At 37.2% G+C, this 17996-nt stretch overlaps 1 protein-coding gene across 4 annotated transcripts in view; it reads left to right on the top strand.

Moving 5' to 3' along the window:
* ELP4 (elongator acetyltransferase complex subunit 4) overlaps positions 1–17996 on the top strand; it is a 258974-nt gene that overhangs the window by 65763 nt on the left and 175215 nt on the right. For all 4 annotated transcript variants that reach the window (XM_005578322.4, XM_005578321.4, XM_074014000.1 and 1 more), the window contains exon 4: positions 10017–10148. In XM_005578322.4, the coding sequence (XP_005578379.3) occupies positions 10017–10148 (132 nt within the window). The remainder of the gene's footprint in view (positions 1–10016; positions 10149–17996) is intronic.

Below are 17996 nucleotides of genomic sequence, written 5' to 3'. Positions count from 1 at the left end.
GAAAAATACAAAAAAATTAGTTGGGCATGGTGGCAGGCACCTGTGGTCCCAGCTACTCGAGAGGCTGAGGCAGGAGAATGGCATGAACCCGGAAGGCAGAGCTTGCAGTGAGCCGAGATCATGCCACTGGGCAACAGAGTGAGACTCTGTCTCCAAAAAAAAAAAGAAAAAAGAAATCGTGTCCTTTGCAGCAACATGGATGCAGCTGGAAGCCGTTATCCTAAGCAAACTATGTCGAAACAAAAACCAAATACCATATGTTCTCATTTATAAGTAGGAGCAAAACATCAGGTACACATGGACATAAAGATGGAAACAGTAAACACTGTGGAATACAAGGCAGGAGAGGGAAGGAGGGAGGGAAGGGCTGAAAATTTCCTATTGGGCATTATGTTCACTTCCAGGGTGACAGTTTCAATTGTACTTCGGACTCCAGCATCATGCAGTATACCCGTTTTTTTTGTTTTTTGTTTTTTGTTTTTTTTAAGACAGAGTCTCACTCCATCGCCTAGGCTTGAGTGCAGTGGCACAATCTCAGCTTACTGCAACCTCCACTTGCTGGGTTCAAGCAATTCTCCTGCCTCAGCCTTCCAAGTAGCTGGGATTACAGGTACCCACCACCACGCCCAGCTAATTTTTGTATTTTTAGTAGAGACGGGGTTTCACCATGTTGGCCAGGCTGGTCTTGAACTCCTGACCTCAAGTGATCCACCCGCCTCAGCCTCCCAAAGTGCTGGGATTACAGGCGTGAGCCACCGCGCCCAGCCAAAGTGTAAACTTTTTTTTTTTGAGATGGAGTCTCACTCTATTGCCCAGGCTGGCGTGCAGTGGCACAATCTCATCTCACTGCAATTCCGCCTCCTGGGTTCAAGCGATTCTTCTGCCTCAGCCTCCTGGGTAGCTGGGACTACAGGCGCACGCCATCATGCCCAGCTAATTTTTGTATTTTTAGTAGAGTTGGGGTTTCACCATATTGGCCAGGCTGGTCTTGAACTCCTGACCTTGTGATCTGCCTGCCTCAACCTCCCAGAGTGCTGGGATTACAGGTGTAAGCCACCACACCCAGCCCATGCAATATACCTTTTTAACAAACCTGCACGTGTACCTTCGGACTCTCAAATAAAAACTGAAAAGAAAAAAAAAAACAAAATGGGAATCAACCCCTCAAACCCTACTGTTGCTTTATCCATTAAGTATGTGGAATATTCTAAATCCTTTGTTGTTACTTCAACAGTGTTCATAGCATCTTCACCAGGAGTAGAATTCATCTCAAAAAACCACTTATTTTGCTTGTCCAGAAGAAGCAATTCCATATCAATTAAAGTTTTCTTATGAGATGGCAGCAATTAGTCACATCTTCAGGCTCCACTTCTAGTTCTCTTGCTGTTTCTATCACATCTGCAGTTACTTCCTCCACCAGAGTCTTGAACCCCTCAAAGTCATCCATGAGAATTGGAATCAACTTCTCCCAAACTCCTGTTAATATTGATATTTTGACCTCCTCTCATGAATCATGAATATTCTTATGGCAGCTAGAATAGTAAATCTTGCCAGGTTTTCAATTTACTTCGCCCATATCCATCAGAGGAATCACTATCTATAGCTGCAATAGCCTTAAGACATGTTTTTCTTAAATAATAGGACTTGAAAATTGAAATTACTCCTGATCCATGGGCTACAGAATGGATGTTGTGTTAGCAGGCATGAAAACATTAATCTCTTTGTACATCCTTATCAGAGGTCTTGGGTGACCAGGTGCACTGTCACTAAGCAGTAATATTTTGAAAGGACTGTTTTTCTCTGAGCAGTAGGTCTCCATATAGTGGGCTTAAAATATTCAGAAAACCATGTTGTATACAGATATGCTATCATCCAGGCTTTGTTTTTCTGTTTATAGAGTACAAGCAGGGTAGATTTAGCATAATTTTTAAGGGCCCTAGGATTTTGGAATGATAAGTGAGTATTGGCTTCAACTTACAGTCATTAACTGCATTATCCCCTAACAGGAGAGTCAGCCTGTCGTTTGAAGATTTGGAGTTAGGCATTGACTTCTCTCTAGCCATGAAAGTCCTAGACAGTGTCTTCTTCCAGTAGAAGGCTGTTTCATCTACATTGAAAATCTGTTGTTTAGTGCAGCCACCTTCATCACTTCGCTAGATCTTCTGGATAACTTGCTGCAGTATCAACATCAGGATTTGCTGTTTCACTTTGCACTTTTATGGAGATGGCTTCTTTTCTGAAATCTCGTGAACTAACCTCTCCTTACTTCTAACTTTTCTTCTGAAGCTTCTTCATCTCTCTTGGCATTTAAAATTTTTAATTATATAGATATTTTTACTTCAGAATCAAATATAATTGGACCCTTTGAAAAGAAAATGCGTATGCCAGTAAACAGAGTCTCTAGAAGAGGAAAGTAAAATGGATTTCACTTCTTATATTCCTTTTGTTGCTCATTGTCATGTCACATTTTTAATTTATTTATTGTTTTTATGTTTAGTCTTTCATTTTCTTTTGCTTGTTCTCTCCCCAACATTTCTAATTTCGTTCTCATTTTCTGTTTGAGAGAGGATATGTTTATAGAGAGATTATCTATCTATTAAGATGTTACCAGTTTCTTATTTTTACACTCTTTTTATTGGAGTCCCTTTTAATGTTGCTGAATTGTATCTTAATATAAAAAAGGTTTATGGTAGGCCATGCACAATGACTCATGCCTGTAGTCACAGCACTTTGGGAGGCCAAGGCAGGAGGATCACTTGAGGCCAGGAGTTAGAGACCAGCCTGGGCAACATAGCAAGACACCATCTCTACAAAAAATAAGAAAACAGTTAACTGGGCATGGTGGTGCACACATGTAGCCCTAGCTACTCGGGAGCCTGAGGCAGGAGGATCCCTTGAGCCCAGGAGTTCAAGAAGGCTGCAGTGAGCTGTGTTTGCACCATTGTACTCCAGCCTCGGCAACCAAGCAAGACTCTGGCTCAAAAAAAGGAGAGGAGGAGGAAGGAAGGAAGATTGTTGTGAATTTTTCCAAAGTATAATTTACATATAATTTTGTCAATTTGATATACAATTCAGTGAGTTTGGGTAAATGTTCAGAGTTTTATAACCACCACCACAATCATAACATAGAACATTTCCATCCCCTGAGAAATGTGCCTACTCGCAGTCTGTCTCCCTACCACCACTTGACCCTGGCAACCTCCAGTATGCATCCATATCTTTAGCATATACCTCAAAACTCTTCTGGCTCTCTACCCATTACCCAATTTCAAAGATACTTCCACGTGTTTAGGCATTTCTTGCAGCAGCACCTTATTCCTTGGTATCAAAATCTGTGTTAGTCAGCTGAGGCTGCTGTAACAAAATACTATAAATCAGGTGGTTTAAACAACAGAAATTTACTGTCTCACAGTTTTAGAGACTAGGAATTCCAAGATCAAGGTTCCAACCAAGTTATTTCCTGGTGAGGGCTCTCTTCCTGGCTTGTAGACTGCTGCTTTCTCGCTGTGTGCTCACATGACCTCTTATTTTCACACAGATAAAGATCTCTTTCTGGTGTCTCTTCTTACAAGGTAATTAATTACCTTTATTATCTCATTTAAACTCAGTTATTTTCAAACACCCCTTTCTCCAAATACCATCTCATTAGGGGATAGGAGTTCAGTGTTTCGACCTGAGGAGGACACGAACATTGAGTATATAACAGTTGCTATGGATGAAAAGATAGAGTAAGACATAGTCCTTGCCCTTAATGATCTCATAGTGGAATAGTTGAAATTTGAAGAGAGCTCATCTAAATAAAGACAAATGAGGAGGGTGCGCGCCCAAGATGGCCAAATAGGAACAGCTCCAGCCTCCAGCTCCCAGCGTGAGTGAGACAGAAGACGGGTGATTTCTGCATTTTCAACTGAGGTACCGGGTTCATCTCACTGGGGAGTGCTGGACAATTGGTGCTGGTCAGCTGCTGCAGCCCGACCAGCAAGAGCTGAAGCAGAGAGAGGCATCACCTCACCTGGGAAGCGCAAGGGGGAGGGGAATCCCTTTTCCTAGCCAAGGGAAACTGAGACACACAACACTTGAAAAATCGGGTAACTCCCACCCTAATACTGCGCTTTACCAAGGGTCTTAGCAAACGGCACAGCAGGAGATTATATCCCACACCTGGCCCAGAGGGTCCCACGCCCACGGAGCCTCCCTCATTGCTAGTACAGCAATCTGAGATCTAACTGCAAGGCAGCAGCGAGACTAGGGGAGGGGCGCCCACCATTGCTAAGGCTTAAGTGGGTAAACAAAGCCATCGGGAAGCTCGAATTGGGTGGAGCCCACCGCAGCTCAAGGAGGCCAGCCTGCCTCTGTAGACTCCTCCGCTGGGGACAGGGCATAACTAAACAAAAAGCAGGAGAAACCTCGGCAGAGGTAAATGCCCATCTGATAGCTTTGAAGAGAGCAGTGGATCTCCCAGCACAGAGGTTGAGATCTGAGAACAGACAGACTGCCTGCTCAAGTGGGTCCCTGACCCCTGAGTAGCCTAACTGGGAGACATCCCCCACTAGGTGCAGACCGACACCTCACACCTCACACGGCGGGGTACACCCCTGAGATGAAGCTTTCAGAGCAAGAATCAGACAGCAACACTCGATATTCAGCAATATTCTATCTTCTGCAATCCCATTACTGGGTATATACCCAAAGGATTATAAGTCATGCTGCTAGAAAGACACATGCACACGTATGTTTATTGCGGCACTATTCACAATAGCAAAGACTTGGAATCAACCCAAATGTCCATCAGTGACAGACTGGATAAAGAAAATGTGGCACATATACACCATGGAATACTATGCAGCCATAAAAAAGGATGAGTTCATGTCCTTTGTAGGGACATGGATGCAGCTGGAAACCATCATTCTCAGCAAACTATCACAAGAGCAGAAAACCAAATACCGCATATTCTCACTCATAGGTTGAGATCAATGAGATCACTTGAACACAGGAAGGGGAACATCACACACTGGGTCCTATTGTGGGGCGGGTGTAGGGGGTAGGGATAGCATTAGGAGATATACCTAATGTAAATGACAAGTTAATGGGTGCAGCACACCAACATGGCACATGTATGCATATGTAACAAACCTGCACGTTGTGTACATGTACCCTAGAACTTAAAGTATAATAATAAAAAAAAAGAAAGACAAATGAGTTATTTTTTTGTATAGACTGTTTTGAAAAGTTGAGACTTCTAAAATCCCATTCTAGAAATAATGCTGAGAATGCTAGTAACATAAGAAGTCATGTGCTTTTTGTGGTGTTGAATTTTATAGTGTATGCAATATGCCCCTTGAGTTTGCAAAGGAGAAATATCAAAGTTAATGGATGGAGGTAAGCAGGCTGGAGAGGTTGCTATTTTCTCTGTGTGATTTCTTTCCTGTAGTGTTACAACTCCTGCTTCAGAGAAGGTCTCTTGGGTTGGATATTCATCATCAAATACAGATATTCCCAAATGGACTCTCTTTGCCCCAAACACCAATTGTTCTTCCAGTCTGATGGTTTTAAAAATATACTACTTCATGGAAAAAGAAATATTTAAACCACTTTTCCTTAGAAGAAATTTAGTATACTTTTTGAGACTTGATAACTTACTCAATACTGTGAAATAAAAGGTCTTTTTCTAAAGGATCTAATATTAGTAGTAGGTGTTCCTTTTAATATTAATATAAAAGGAAGTTTGGGGTTGGTGGGGTATACATAGACCACTATCAGTTTATTCTTGTGGCATTTATTTGACTTCTTATTTCTGTACTGCCTTTTCCTTCCCATTTTTGTGTCTATTACTATCCTTGCACACAATACGAAGGTTCACCTCTCATATAATACCATACACACACACATTCTCACACTGTCTCTCACACATGCTCTTTCTCGTTCTCTCTCTTGCTCTTTCTCTTTCCCTATATCACTTTTTTCTTTTGTTTGTTTTTGAGACAGGATCTCACTCTGTCACCCAGGCTGGAGTGCAGTGGTACAATCTTGGCTCACTGCAGCCCCTGCCTCCAGGGCTCAAGAGATCTTCCCACCTTAGCCTCCCAAGTAGCTGCGACTATAGTTGAGCGCCACCACCCCTAGTTAATTTTTGTATTAATATTTTTTGTAGAGATGAGGTTTTACCATGTTGCCGAGGCTGGTCTATCACTTTCTTTATTTTCCCTTTCAGTATATTTAATTCTTCTTCCCTAGTTAAGTCAGTATTAAGTGTGTACATTAGGACAATTTCTTATTCAGTCAAATATTACAATATTTGACAGTCTATATTTCTCCTTTGTTATATACCTGTTGTTTTTTCTAGAAGTAACAATTGCCTCATTTTTTATCTGTATGAATTATGAATTCATCCCAAAACTTTCCACTAAAGTTTTCAAACTCCTCTTTAATGCATGTAAGTATGAAACCCTTGGAATCCTCCATACTCCAACTCCAAATGGATAGCTTGCTTCCGAGGTTGTCTACACAGCTGTTATTCTGGCACTTTCCTTTATCATTCTAGCAACTGCCTTGACCTTGCTTCTGTGTAAGATGCCTTGTTTCCTGGATCTCTGGTGTTTTTTTTTGAGACTCCATCTCAAAAAAAAAAAAAAAAAAGAAAAGAAAAGAAGAAAAAGGGGAGGGATAAGGCCACGTTAGACATATTTCTAAGATATACAAACGGCCAACCCAGCAAATGAAGTTATGCTCAGCATCATTGTCATTAGGGAAATGCAAATCCAAACCACACGGAGATACCACTTCATCCCCACTAGGGTAGCTATTTAGAAATAATAATAATAACAATTGGTTGCTCAGAATATATAATAAATGGAACCCACTTACATTGTTGGTCAGAATGTAAAATGGTGCAGCCACTGTGGAAAACATTTTGGCAGTTCCTCAAATAGTTAAAAATGGAGTTACCCTGTGACTCAGGAATTCCTCTCCTAGGTATATACCAAAGAGAATGGAAACATGTTCACACAAAAGTTTATGTGTGAATATTTATAGCAGCATTAGCCATAATAACTGAAGAATAGAAATGATCCATGTACGTCAGGTGATGAGTAGTAGTTAAACAATGTGGTACATACATACAATGAATAGTATTCGACCACAGAAAAGAGTGAAATACTGGTGCAACATAGTTGAACATTGAAGACATTAGTCTAAGTGAAGGAAGCCAGACACAAAAGGTCACATATTGTATGGTTCCATTTATAGGAAATGTCCAGAACAACTAATCCATAAAGACAAGATTAGTGGTTGCCAGGGGCAGGGGAGAAGGGGAATGTGGAGTGATTTTAAAATGGGTGTGCAGTTTTTTGGGGGACTGATGAAGGTAGATAGTGGTGATGGTTACACAACTCTGAATTACTAAAAATTACTAAATTTTGTACTTAAAATGATGTTTTTATGTTATGTGAATTTTATTTCACTTTAAAAAATATATAAAGGGTTGGGGACGGTGGCTCACGCCTGTAATCCAGCACTTTGGGAGGCCAAGGCAGGCAGATTGCTTGAGCTCAGGAGTTCGACACCAGCCTGGGCAAACATGGTGAAATCTGGTCTCTACAAAAAATACAAAAATTAGCCAGGTATGGTGGCATGCGCCTGTAGTCCCATCTACTCAGGAGGCTGAGGTGGGAGGATCCCTTGAGCCCAGGAGTATATATACATACACATACACACGCGCATATATATAAGTGTATATAATGTATATATGTATGTATATATAAGAAATCTTATAACCTATATATGTATATATAAGAAACCATATATATATGTATGCATATATAAGAAACCTTATAACCTTTATATAGGCATTAATTGAAAAAGTGTATTTTCTGTACATCTTTTGAACATTCTCATCTTTAAGAAAATGAGTGCCTTATCAGTATTAAACTTGGAATCATTACAATTTTCATGATACATTAAAAGTGTTTAACATGGTAAAACGTCTATTATGGGAATAGATACATATTTAATAAGATAAATCAGGAAATGCTTACCTATATTTTATAGTCTCATCTTGTTTAGATAAGTTAAACATATTAATGAGTCTCTAGTATTTTAGGATTATTTCTCTAATATTGTACACATTAATGTAAGAGCATTTCTTAGAATCGGACTATTTTCCACAATAAGAGGACAATGTGATATAAATTATTTTTCAAATGTTTTTATTATTGAGTTGTGAGTAACCATTGTTACAGCTATTGCCAGGTGTCCCTGGGGTTGAAAAAGATGTTAATCCAAATACATTATACTAAATTTATTGCCCAATATTGACAATACAAAATGTGTGGCTCTGAGGACAATTGTTTGACTGACTTCTCATGATCTAACATTTGTAGGATTCCTCATATGTAGGAAACATCATTCTCTGTATTTTACATTTTTAACTTATTTACTCCTTACAACAACCCATTGAAGTGAATAATACTTTGTTGTTGTTGCTGCTGCTGTTGTTGCTGTTGTTGTTGTTGTTGTTGAGACAGGGTTTTGCTTTGTCACCCAGGCTAGAGTACAGTGGCATGATTTTTGCTCACTGTAGCCTCAACCTCCTGGGCTCAAGCGATCCTCCCATCTCAGCCCCCTAAGTAGTTGGCACTACAGGCGTGTGCCACCACACCCAGCTAATTTTTTTGTATTTTTTGTAGAGATGTGTTGCCCAAACTGGTCTCAAACTCCTGAACTCAAGTGATCCACCCATCTTGGCCTCCCAAAGTGCTAGGATTTTAGGTGTGAGCCACTGTGTGCAGCCAGAAGTAAATACTATTACCTCCATTTTTTAGATGATAAATGGAGACATAGAGAGGTCATGTGGTAACACAGACACTGCTACTAGTGCAAAGTCAAGATTTGAACTGGACATTCTAGTTGCCGAATTCAAACTCATAACCACTATGCTGTATTACACTAAACTCCCTCACAAATACGTATTTCCATTGGAAAATGAAGTCACTTTATATTGTAAGATACTAATGCTTAGCTAGGAATGATGGATTCACAGCTTAAATGATATAACTAGTTTCTAATACCAGCATTAATTAAAATGTGGGTTCACTTTGAGGCCTTTTAGAAGGTAAGTAAAATATATCATATTAATAGGTAATGTGTTTTGAGCTGATTTGTTGACATGATTCTAAGCATAAGTAAATTTGATCTTGAAAAGTAGAAGTTGCAATTTAGACTAAAATATAACATAGCACAGATTATATTTACTAATCCAATGACCCCACATTATCTTTATGATTCTAATAGAAAATAAAACAAAATTATTGTATGTGCTTTCCTTCTTGAAGAAACTTAAATACAGTTTTCTTTGAATTCTTTCTATAGTACCGCTTAACAAAAATGTTTTCTAGTTTTTTATGTTTTTTATAGTTACGAAGTTGGTCACCTTCCAAAATTAATAAATTGGAACTTATCGTCTCTTCATTTAATGAGAGATTATTGTTAAAGAAGAGACATAAGCTTGCAGGTGCAAAACTGGCATTTGATATAGGTAAAATAAATGTCATTATTCTTAGTTGTTACTTCACCCATTATTTTAGTGAATGGCTTTTTTGAATTCTAAAATTACAAACCAGTAAGCAGATTGTGCAAATGTTTTATTTTTACCTTGTGGCCAACATAATAATAATTATATGTAATACATAAGTACTAACTCCAGACTTTGCTTTAAGCATATACATTTTGAGAAATGAATATAACCTCTTGTTAGAATAGCAGTTGATTTTTGTGAGTATAGAAATTTGGATATTTTCTTTAAATTTTATTGCTAAAAAATTAAACTTAATGTTTGTATTATACTTGTTTTCTCTGTTTTAGAAATGTCTATATTTTTATGAATTTGTATTTAAATCAATGTTAGTCATCAATTTTCAATTCAATACATTGGAAATTTCTAGTGTTGCTAACATTATGATTTAAGAAAATTGTCGTATTTTACCACAGAATCTCAATTATATGTCATTCTGTTTTCTTAGGAACTTCCAGCACCATTACTTGATGATAATAGTAAGAAGGAATTTGATGAAGATGTGTATAATCATAAAACACCAGAATCTAATATTAAGATGAAAATAGCTTGGCGTTACCAGTTATTACCCAAGATGGAGGCAAGTAAAACTACAAATTCTTTCTAAAATTTGCAAATGCATTTGTTTTCATCTTACAGAATCTCTCGTGGTATGCCTATATGTGTATTTGTTTATTTAAAGAATTAGCTGTTTCATTTGTAGAGTATTTGGTCAAGATGATATATTTCTTACAAGTAAAATTATGGTAACTTGTTTTTTTACCAAAATAGATTGTTTCATCTCTTCCATAATACCCATATAGAATGCTTTATTCTAGGGTTGCAAGACAGAGTAAGTGAACTAATGAAGCCATTTCTATCCAGTATGGTTACCTATAAATGTTCAATGTAAGTGATGGTTCTTTGGAGTTACTATTTTTATCCTTAAACATTTTCAATCGTTGTATTTTCAGACTCATCTGTCTGGTAATGTCATCTATTCAGAACAGACAGAATAGGTAAGAAATGAAGGAAAAATTTCTGAGAAGTCAAAACAAATGCCAATAAATCTGTCCAGTAACTCATGAACTCTGTTCCTGGTGATGGCATGGTTCATTTATTAGCTTCCTTATTTGATTGTTCATTTCATTCACTTTTCGGATGACATTATTTAACATCTATCAGATATTACCATACTAGTAGAAAAGTTAAAGAAGAGACATAAGCTTGCGTAATCTGAATAAAACATAGTTTCCTTAGTCCATCCATCTCTAGTCTTCCATATTGACATTAGTGTTATCTTTCCCAAGGATAGAAATATGTGTGTGATACTCTTTAACTTCAAATGCCTCATTTGGTTTCCTATTTTCACTACCCCCTTCTAAATAAATAGCAGACTGTAGTACCCTCTAATACCCTCCTGCCAAACTCAGACACAGCCTTAGAATTCTTCTCTACAGGAATGTTCTGGGTAGCCACTACCAAGTTAGTATATGAGATGAAACCTGTTTGCTATTATAAGCTTTCAATATGAAATACAAATTTAAGATTGTATAGAAAATCTGTACAACCTAATCCAAGTCTACCTTTTTAGCCTCTTCCTCCTGTGTATATAAAACACTACATTCAACTATCCTATGAGAATTGCTCCTTATAAATTGCTTGTATTTCTTTTAGTAATGCTTTTTTCACTTTCTTACTCACCAATGCATCCTTCTCCAAGTTCAAATGTTACTACCTCTTATGGCTTTCTGTACATAATTATCTACTTTCTTTTTTTTCCCTGTAACACTTCATATATTTTAAAATACGTCTTTCTCTGGGTCTGGCGCGGTGGCTCACACCTATAATCCCAGCACTTTGGGAGGCTGAGGTGGGTGGATCACGAGGTCAGGAGTTCAACACCAGCCGAGCCAAGATGGTGAAACTCCGTTTCTACTAAAAATACACAAAACTTAGCTGGGTGTGGTGGCGGGCGCCTATAATACCAGCTACTCGGGAGGCTGAGGCAGAGAATTGCTTGAACCCAGGAGGCAGAGGTTGCAGTGAGCCAAGATCGTGCCATTGCACTCTAGCCTGGGCGACAGAGCAAGACTTCGTCTCAAAAAAGAAAAAAAAAAAAAAATACATCTTTCTCATTGTTTTATACTTAATTGGTAGTGTAACTCTCTCCTCCACCAGACAGAAAATTTTCTGCAAGGCAGAGTGCTTGTTTTATTTCCTCTTGTACCTCCAGCACTTTTACTAATGTTATTTTAGTCAATAATAATGATAAATGTATTTATTCATTTAGTCAGCAAATACTAAGCTAAGCATCATCTGTGTACCAGATATAAAGCATGTTATAATAGGTGCATATTAAGCAATGACATGTTATTCTAATTTAAGTGTGGAAACTATTTGAATAATAATTTTACGCTGTGATTTAAATGACTGTGAACAAACTACAAATTTAAGAGAGAATATTTGCAACTCAAATTATAAAACAAGGACAAATTTTACTTACATACAAATAACTTTTAAAATGAATAAGGAAAAATTCTACAACTGATTTTTTTTAATGGTCAAAAATATGAAAAGAAAATTTAAGTGACTCTTAAACATACAAAACGTATGCCCAATTTCAGTTTTAATGAGAGAAATTCAAATGAAAACTACACTGTCCTGCTATTTTTCTCTTATCAAATTGACAATGATCTAACTTGGTAAGACACTGTATTAGCAAGGGTGGGGGAAGCTGGTACTCATATTTTGCTGGTGAAAATGTAAAAAGGTACAACTTCTGTAGAGAGTATTTTGGTAGTAACATTCATGATTACAAAAACATATATTCTTTGATTCTTTTGGAAATTTACATCATTAATATATTTACTAAAATGTAAAAGTGAATATACATGAGCTATTCTTGCAGCGTATTTTTTTAATAGCAAGAGATTGAAAATAGCCTAAATGTCTATCAGTAAGCAACTAGCTAAGTAAATTATGGTGTGTCTGAACAGTAAAATACTATACATTTGTATTAAAAAATAGAAGGAAGCTCTGTGTAATCAGAAGTTGTTACAGGTATAGCCTAGTTTGGATGTGAACGAGAACTGGGTGCAGGCGGCCAGAATAGATGTTAGTCTGTTTAGGAAAATATGAGTTAAGTGATAGAGATCAAAACAAACTAGAAATAGAGGACTAGCACTTGAGAACCCTAATGGCAAAGAACTTCATGTCTTTGACTCTGGCAGATTTATTCAAGTGACTGGGCTTAATTGTGACTGTATTCTAATTTTTCTACTGCTGTGTCCTGAAAGAGTCAGTAATGAACCTAAACTCTAAGTTTAGAGACTGGAGTACAGTGGCATGATCTCAGTTCACTGTAACCTCCGTCTCCCACATTCAAGTGATTCTCCTGCCTCAGCCACCCGAGTAGCTGGGACTATAGGCGCCCACCACCACATCCGGCTAGTTTTTGTATTTTTCGTAGAGACGGGGTTTCATCATGTTGGCTGGTCTCAAACTCCTGACCTTAGGTGGTCTGCCTGCCTTGACTTCCCAAAGTGCTGCGATTACAGGTGCGAGCCACTGCACCCAGCTGGTTTTGGTCTTTTCATTGGCAATTAACATTCTCAAGTGAAATTGTTGTCAAAAATGCAAGTAACTAAAGCTTTAAGCCTTTTTTCTCCTTTTTTTGTTTTTTGAGACAGAGTCTAACTCTGTCACCCAGGCTCAAGTACAGTGGCACGATCTCGGCTCACTGCAGCCTCCACCTCCTGGGTTCAAGCAATTCTCCTGCCTCAGCCTGCCAAGTAGCTGGGATTACAGATGCGCACCACCACACCCAGCTAATTTGTGTACTTTTTAGTAGAGATGGGGTTTCACCGTGTTGGCAAGGCTGGTCTTGAACTCCTGACCTTGTGATCCACCCATCTCAGCCTCCCAAAGTGTTGGGATTACAGGTGTGAGCCACCGTACCTGGCCAGCCTTTTCTCTTATTGCTATTATGAAAGCTATATAGAGTTTGGGTAAAAATCATTTGTTTCTTTAAAAATGCATTGTTTTTTATAAATTTGAATCATAGATACTATCCTTGCCCCAGTGAGTAGTGCTAATTTCATTCCTCCTTTTAGAGTCTGGTGTACCTGCCATTAGCTTTGTTATCTATTAATTAAGGTTGCATATTAACAAATAAACTTAGTACAGCTTTTCTTTTTTTCTTTTCTTTTTTTCTTTTTTTTTTTTTTTTTTTTGAAATAGGATCTTACTATGTCGCCCAGGCTACAGTGCAGTGGTGCAATTATGACTCACTGAAACCTTGACCTGCCAGGTTCACGTGATCTTCCCACCTCAGCCTCACAAGTATCTGGGACCACAAGTGCATGCCACAGCACCATGTCTCTATTTTTGTAGAGACAGGGTCTCACTATGTTGCCCAGGCTTGTCTCAATCTCCTGCTTTCAAGCAATCCTCTCACCTTGGCCTCCTGAAGTGCTGGGATTACAAACATGAGCCACTGAATCCGGCCCTAGTGCTCAGTTTTCAAGGTTTAAAGCTTGAATGTTTTGAAAATTGTTCTCTTCTTACGATGATCTTATCCAGATTATTTATTTTTTCATTTTCTTAGGTCTCTACTAAAAGATTAGTTTATCAGAAGTGACTGCCTTTGTCACTGTAGATGAAATAAAACCACTCTCTGTCATCTTCTTTCGCTGCTTTACTTTTCTTAAAGGCACTTATCATTAAATGATGATAATATATATCTAATTTATTATCCTCTATCTCCTACTAGAATGTGAGCTCAGTGGGAGAAAGGGACTTTGACCATTTTGTTTTACTGACATTTAGTAGGTGCTCAGTAATTATTTGTTGGATGCATGAATGAATGAATTATATAGTATGTAGATTAAATATTAAACTGAGCTAAGACACATTAATCAATATAGACAAAATGATAGCTTATTTTGAATATGCAGTCAATGGTCATGCTTATGTTTACTTGTATTTACAGTGAGTTCTGTCCACTTTAGAAAATAGAATCACCTTCTGGCTTCTTTGCTTTTCTTTGAAATGTCACTAGCATGTATATTTGCCTGTTAAGGTAATTTTATATATGATGATTTGCCAAGACTGATAGGCTTTGATGATCACTCATCATTATCTACTTTATAAATCTAGGCTTTACTTTGCCTTTCTCATTTTAACACACACACACACACACACAAACACACACACACACACACACACACACACACACACACACACCCCTGGCTGTATTAGTTCATTCTCACTGAGACTGGGTAATTTATAAACAAACAAAAGAGGTTTAATTGTCTCACAGTTTCACATGGCTGTGGAGACCTCGGGAAACTTACAATCATGGCAGACGGTGAAGGGGAAGCAAGGCACATCTCACATGGCAGCAGGAGAGAAAGCACAGGGGAAGCTGCTACTGTTAAACCACCAGATCTCCTGAGAACTCTCTCACTATCAGGAGAACAGCATGGGGGAAACCACCCCCATGATCTAATCACCTCCCACCAGGGTCCTTCCTCAACGTTTGGGGATTACAATTCGAGTTGAGATTTGGGTGGGGACACAGAACCAAACCATATCACTGGGTTTTCTGAGATCAGATGAGATTGGGCACATTCAGGGTGGTTTGACCGTAGACTTCACTGTTTTCTTTATTTTACTTGGGACAAAATGCAGTTAACATAATTGTGGCTTAAGATTAAATAAATAGTTCAAAACTAGGAGTGTTGATTATCAGAGATGCCTTTTAAAATAAGTTGTCACCAGGTCCTAAGGGTGTGGCCATATTACCACTTACTAATGCAAAAGAGGACAAGAATATATACACCTAGATCAGTAACAATAGTTCAGTAAAGCATAAAGCAGTGCTTCATTTAAATGGAAGAGTGTATAGTTTTAAAAAGCCCTCTTTCCTTCAACATGTGATTTTAATTCTCTCTCTAAGCTAGATATGCCTTCTTCTCCACTGTCTTATAATCATCAACCACTATTCCTGACACTCCATGAATTGTTAGCCAACAGTATATTCTGAGACTTAATTTTCTCAGTATTGCAGAGCTTTAATACTATGAGCTACAATGACTCCAGCAATTCATTGCAGTGTGTTAAGTCTTTATTATATTAAATTCTCAGGAAACATTGACTTTCTGTCTTAATGGTTTAGCTGCAACAGTCCTGTGGTAGATGTGTACAGGTATAGATGACCAACAAATACCATTTTTTCAATAAGTCAATGTAATTACAAAACACAGTGACGGATCTTCTCATTCTCTAGTGAATCATGACACAATAATAATAATGAATAACAGTTACATACAATTCATAATTTACAGAATATTCATTGCTAGTATTACATTAGAGTCTCACAACAGCCTCGTAAAATAATTATTAGCTCCAATTTCTAGTGATTAAACTAAGGATCGAAGTGTTTTAAAAACTGGATTCTTGCTGTCTGGTATGCTATACTGAGAAATAAGAAATAATAACGGGAAGAAAATGTCATATTTAGATTTTTTTGGTGCAGCTTTTCTTTGAAAGTTTTGTTTCTTTGTAACATACTAGAAGTAGAGTATGGTATTGTTTTTTACCATTTTCCTCCTGTACCCCCATCAAAGTTCATTTTCTTTTAGCATCATAAAATTTACTGAACCATTTCATTTTACACACTTCCACAGATGACAAAGTCAAAAGGCAGTTTATGAATGTGAATTAGAAGTTTTCATAATGTAAAACTAAAGCAACATGTTCTTACCTAATAAGCTGACTAGTTATTGATAATAGTTTGATATTTTAAATTTATCCATTTTTATTGAGTTGATGACAGTTTTTTGTAGATGATAATAATTATTTTATTTACAACATGTAGTTATCTTTTTTAGAGGAAATGTCTAAGTCTTTGTTTTATAATTCTAGGCCTCAAAAGATTTCAGTGTTTCAAAATCTGATTATATGTTAATGTTGTATGTCTTGAGCAGAAAAATTTGGGAAATTGTTTTTTCCTGTAAGAATAGATTTTTATTTTCATTTTTAACTGGAATTTTAAAATTCTTCATCAGCAATAAAATTTTCATGGCTACCTTATGAATATTTTAGCTACTATATCTAATTTTAATTTCTAAATAAATTAATAATTATAATGAGTAAAGCTTCCAGTTTTATTTTTACATTTTAATGAATTATTTGTGTTCTATATGTAAACTGTCTCAGCATGAAATCAATTTTCTGCCTTGATTCATTCAAAATCTGTGATTTCTATCACATTACTATTGTAATTAGAAACATTAATAGAGACGGCAACTTAAAAAGCATACTTTGCTTTTTGGCAATTTAGCATATTTCTCTGAGTGCATAAGACTTCAAGAACTTTCAGTCCACTAATAAATTTATTAACTCAAACTTAAAAGAAATGAAAAGTCTCTTTCTTTCTCTCTCCCCATGGCCAGTCTGCTAAAATAGATTATTCATGCTTATTTGATTCAGGTAGGCTTTTGCAAGCTTCCCTACTAGGCCTGGGAATGTGGTACATTGAGGCCTTTTCAGAGGCTTCTGACATAGACCAAGCTTTTATTGCATGGTGTTTTATTATAGCCAAATCCTAGTCTCCACCCAGTTTGTAGGCACTCTGCTTATTCTTTTGAATCAGGAAAGGTTATCACCTACCTTAATCCATGCAGCAGCATGGATTAAGGACACCAGTGTGCCCCAGGATTCTCAAAGAGGATCCTGGAAACTTCTGGGTTTTTCTTTTTTGCTGTCTTTACTAAATTCTGTTGGGCCTTAGGGGGATTTGCATCTGAAATGGGCAACCTGGTGTTTTTCTCAATGAAGACATCAGATCAAAGTTCAGTTAGTCAAGGCCTTTCTAAAACATTAAGGGGGCTTGGACTTACACAATAAAAAGATGAGCTCTAGCAGAGATTGCAGTAAAAACATTCTGAACTATAATCCGGATAAAGAATAGATTATAGGCCAAAGAACAGACCTTGTTTAAATTGCTTTAGACTAATAACTTTACATTTTAAAAGTTTGCACCCTAGTTTTAAGAAACATTTTAATATTATATATTTTATTTATCCATAGTTTCATGGTAAATGGATAAATTATGTTTTGGGAACAAGAATTCTGTACATATTGGTTTGAAAAGATTAGATTGAAGCAAATTGATAGCATCTCTTTCATTAATGAAAGTAAGTAGTACCTTATGGAGGGATGAACAGTCATTTCATTTAAAAAATAAATGTTGAACCTACAGACTCTGAATCTGAAAAAAGTGTTTCTATTAGACTTTAAAAGTTTTATTTCTTATTACTGTATAATTTCATGTTTGTAGGCATTTAGTTTAAGAATATGAACCCTTGAAATCTTAAATGCAAATATCTAGTGTCAAGCAAATATGTCTTTCTTATCTAAATTAAAAAGTTGTCACTTAGAT

The sequence above is a fragment of the Macaca fascicularis genome, chromosome 14 (assembly GCF_037993035.2).
Source record: "Macaca fascicularis isolate 582-1 chromosome 14, T2T-MFA8v1.1".
Taxonomy (NCBI): Eukaryota; Metazoa; Chordata; class Mammalia; order Primates; family Cercopithecidae; genus Macaca; species Macaca fascicularis.
The sequence above is the reverse complement of the archived record's forward strand: the minus strand, read 5'-3'. Positions and strand labels throughout refer to the sequence as shown.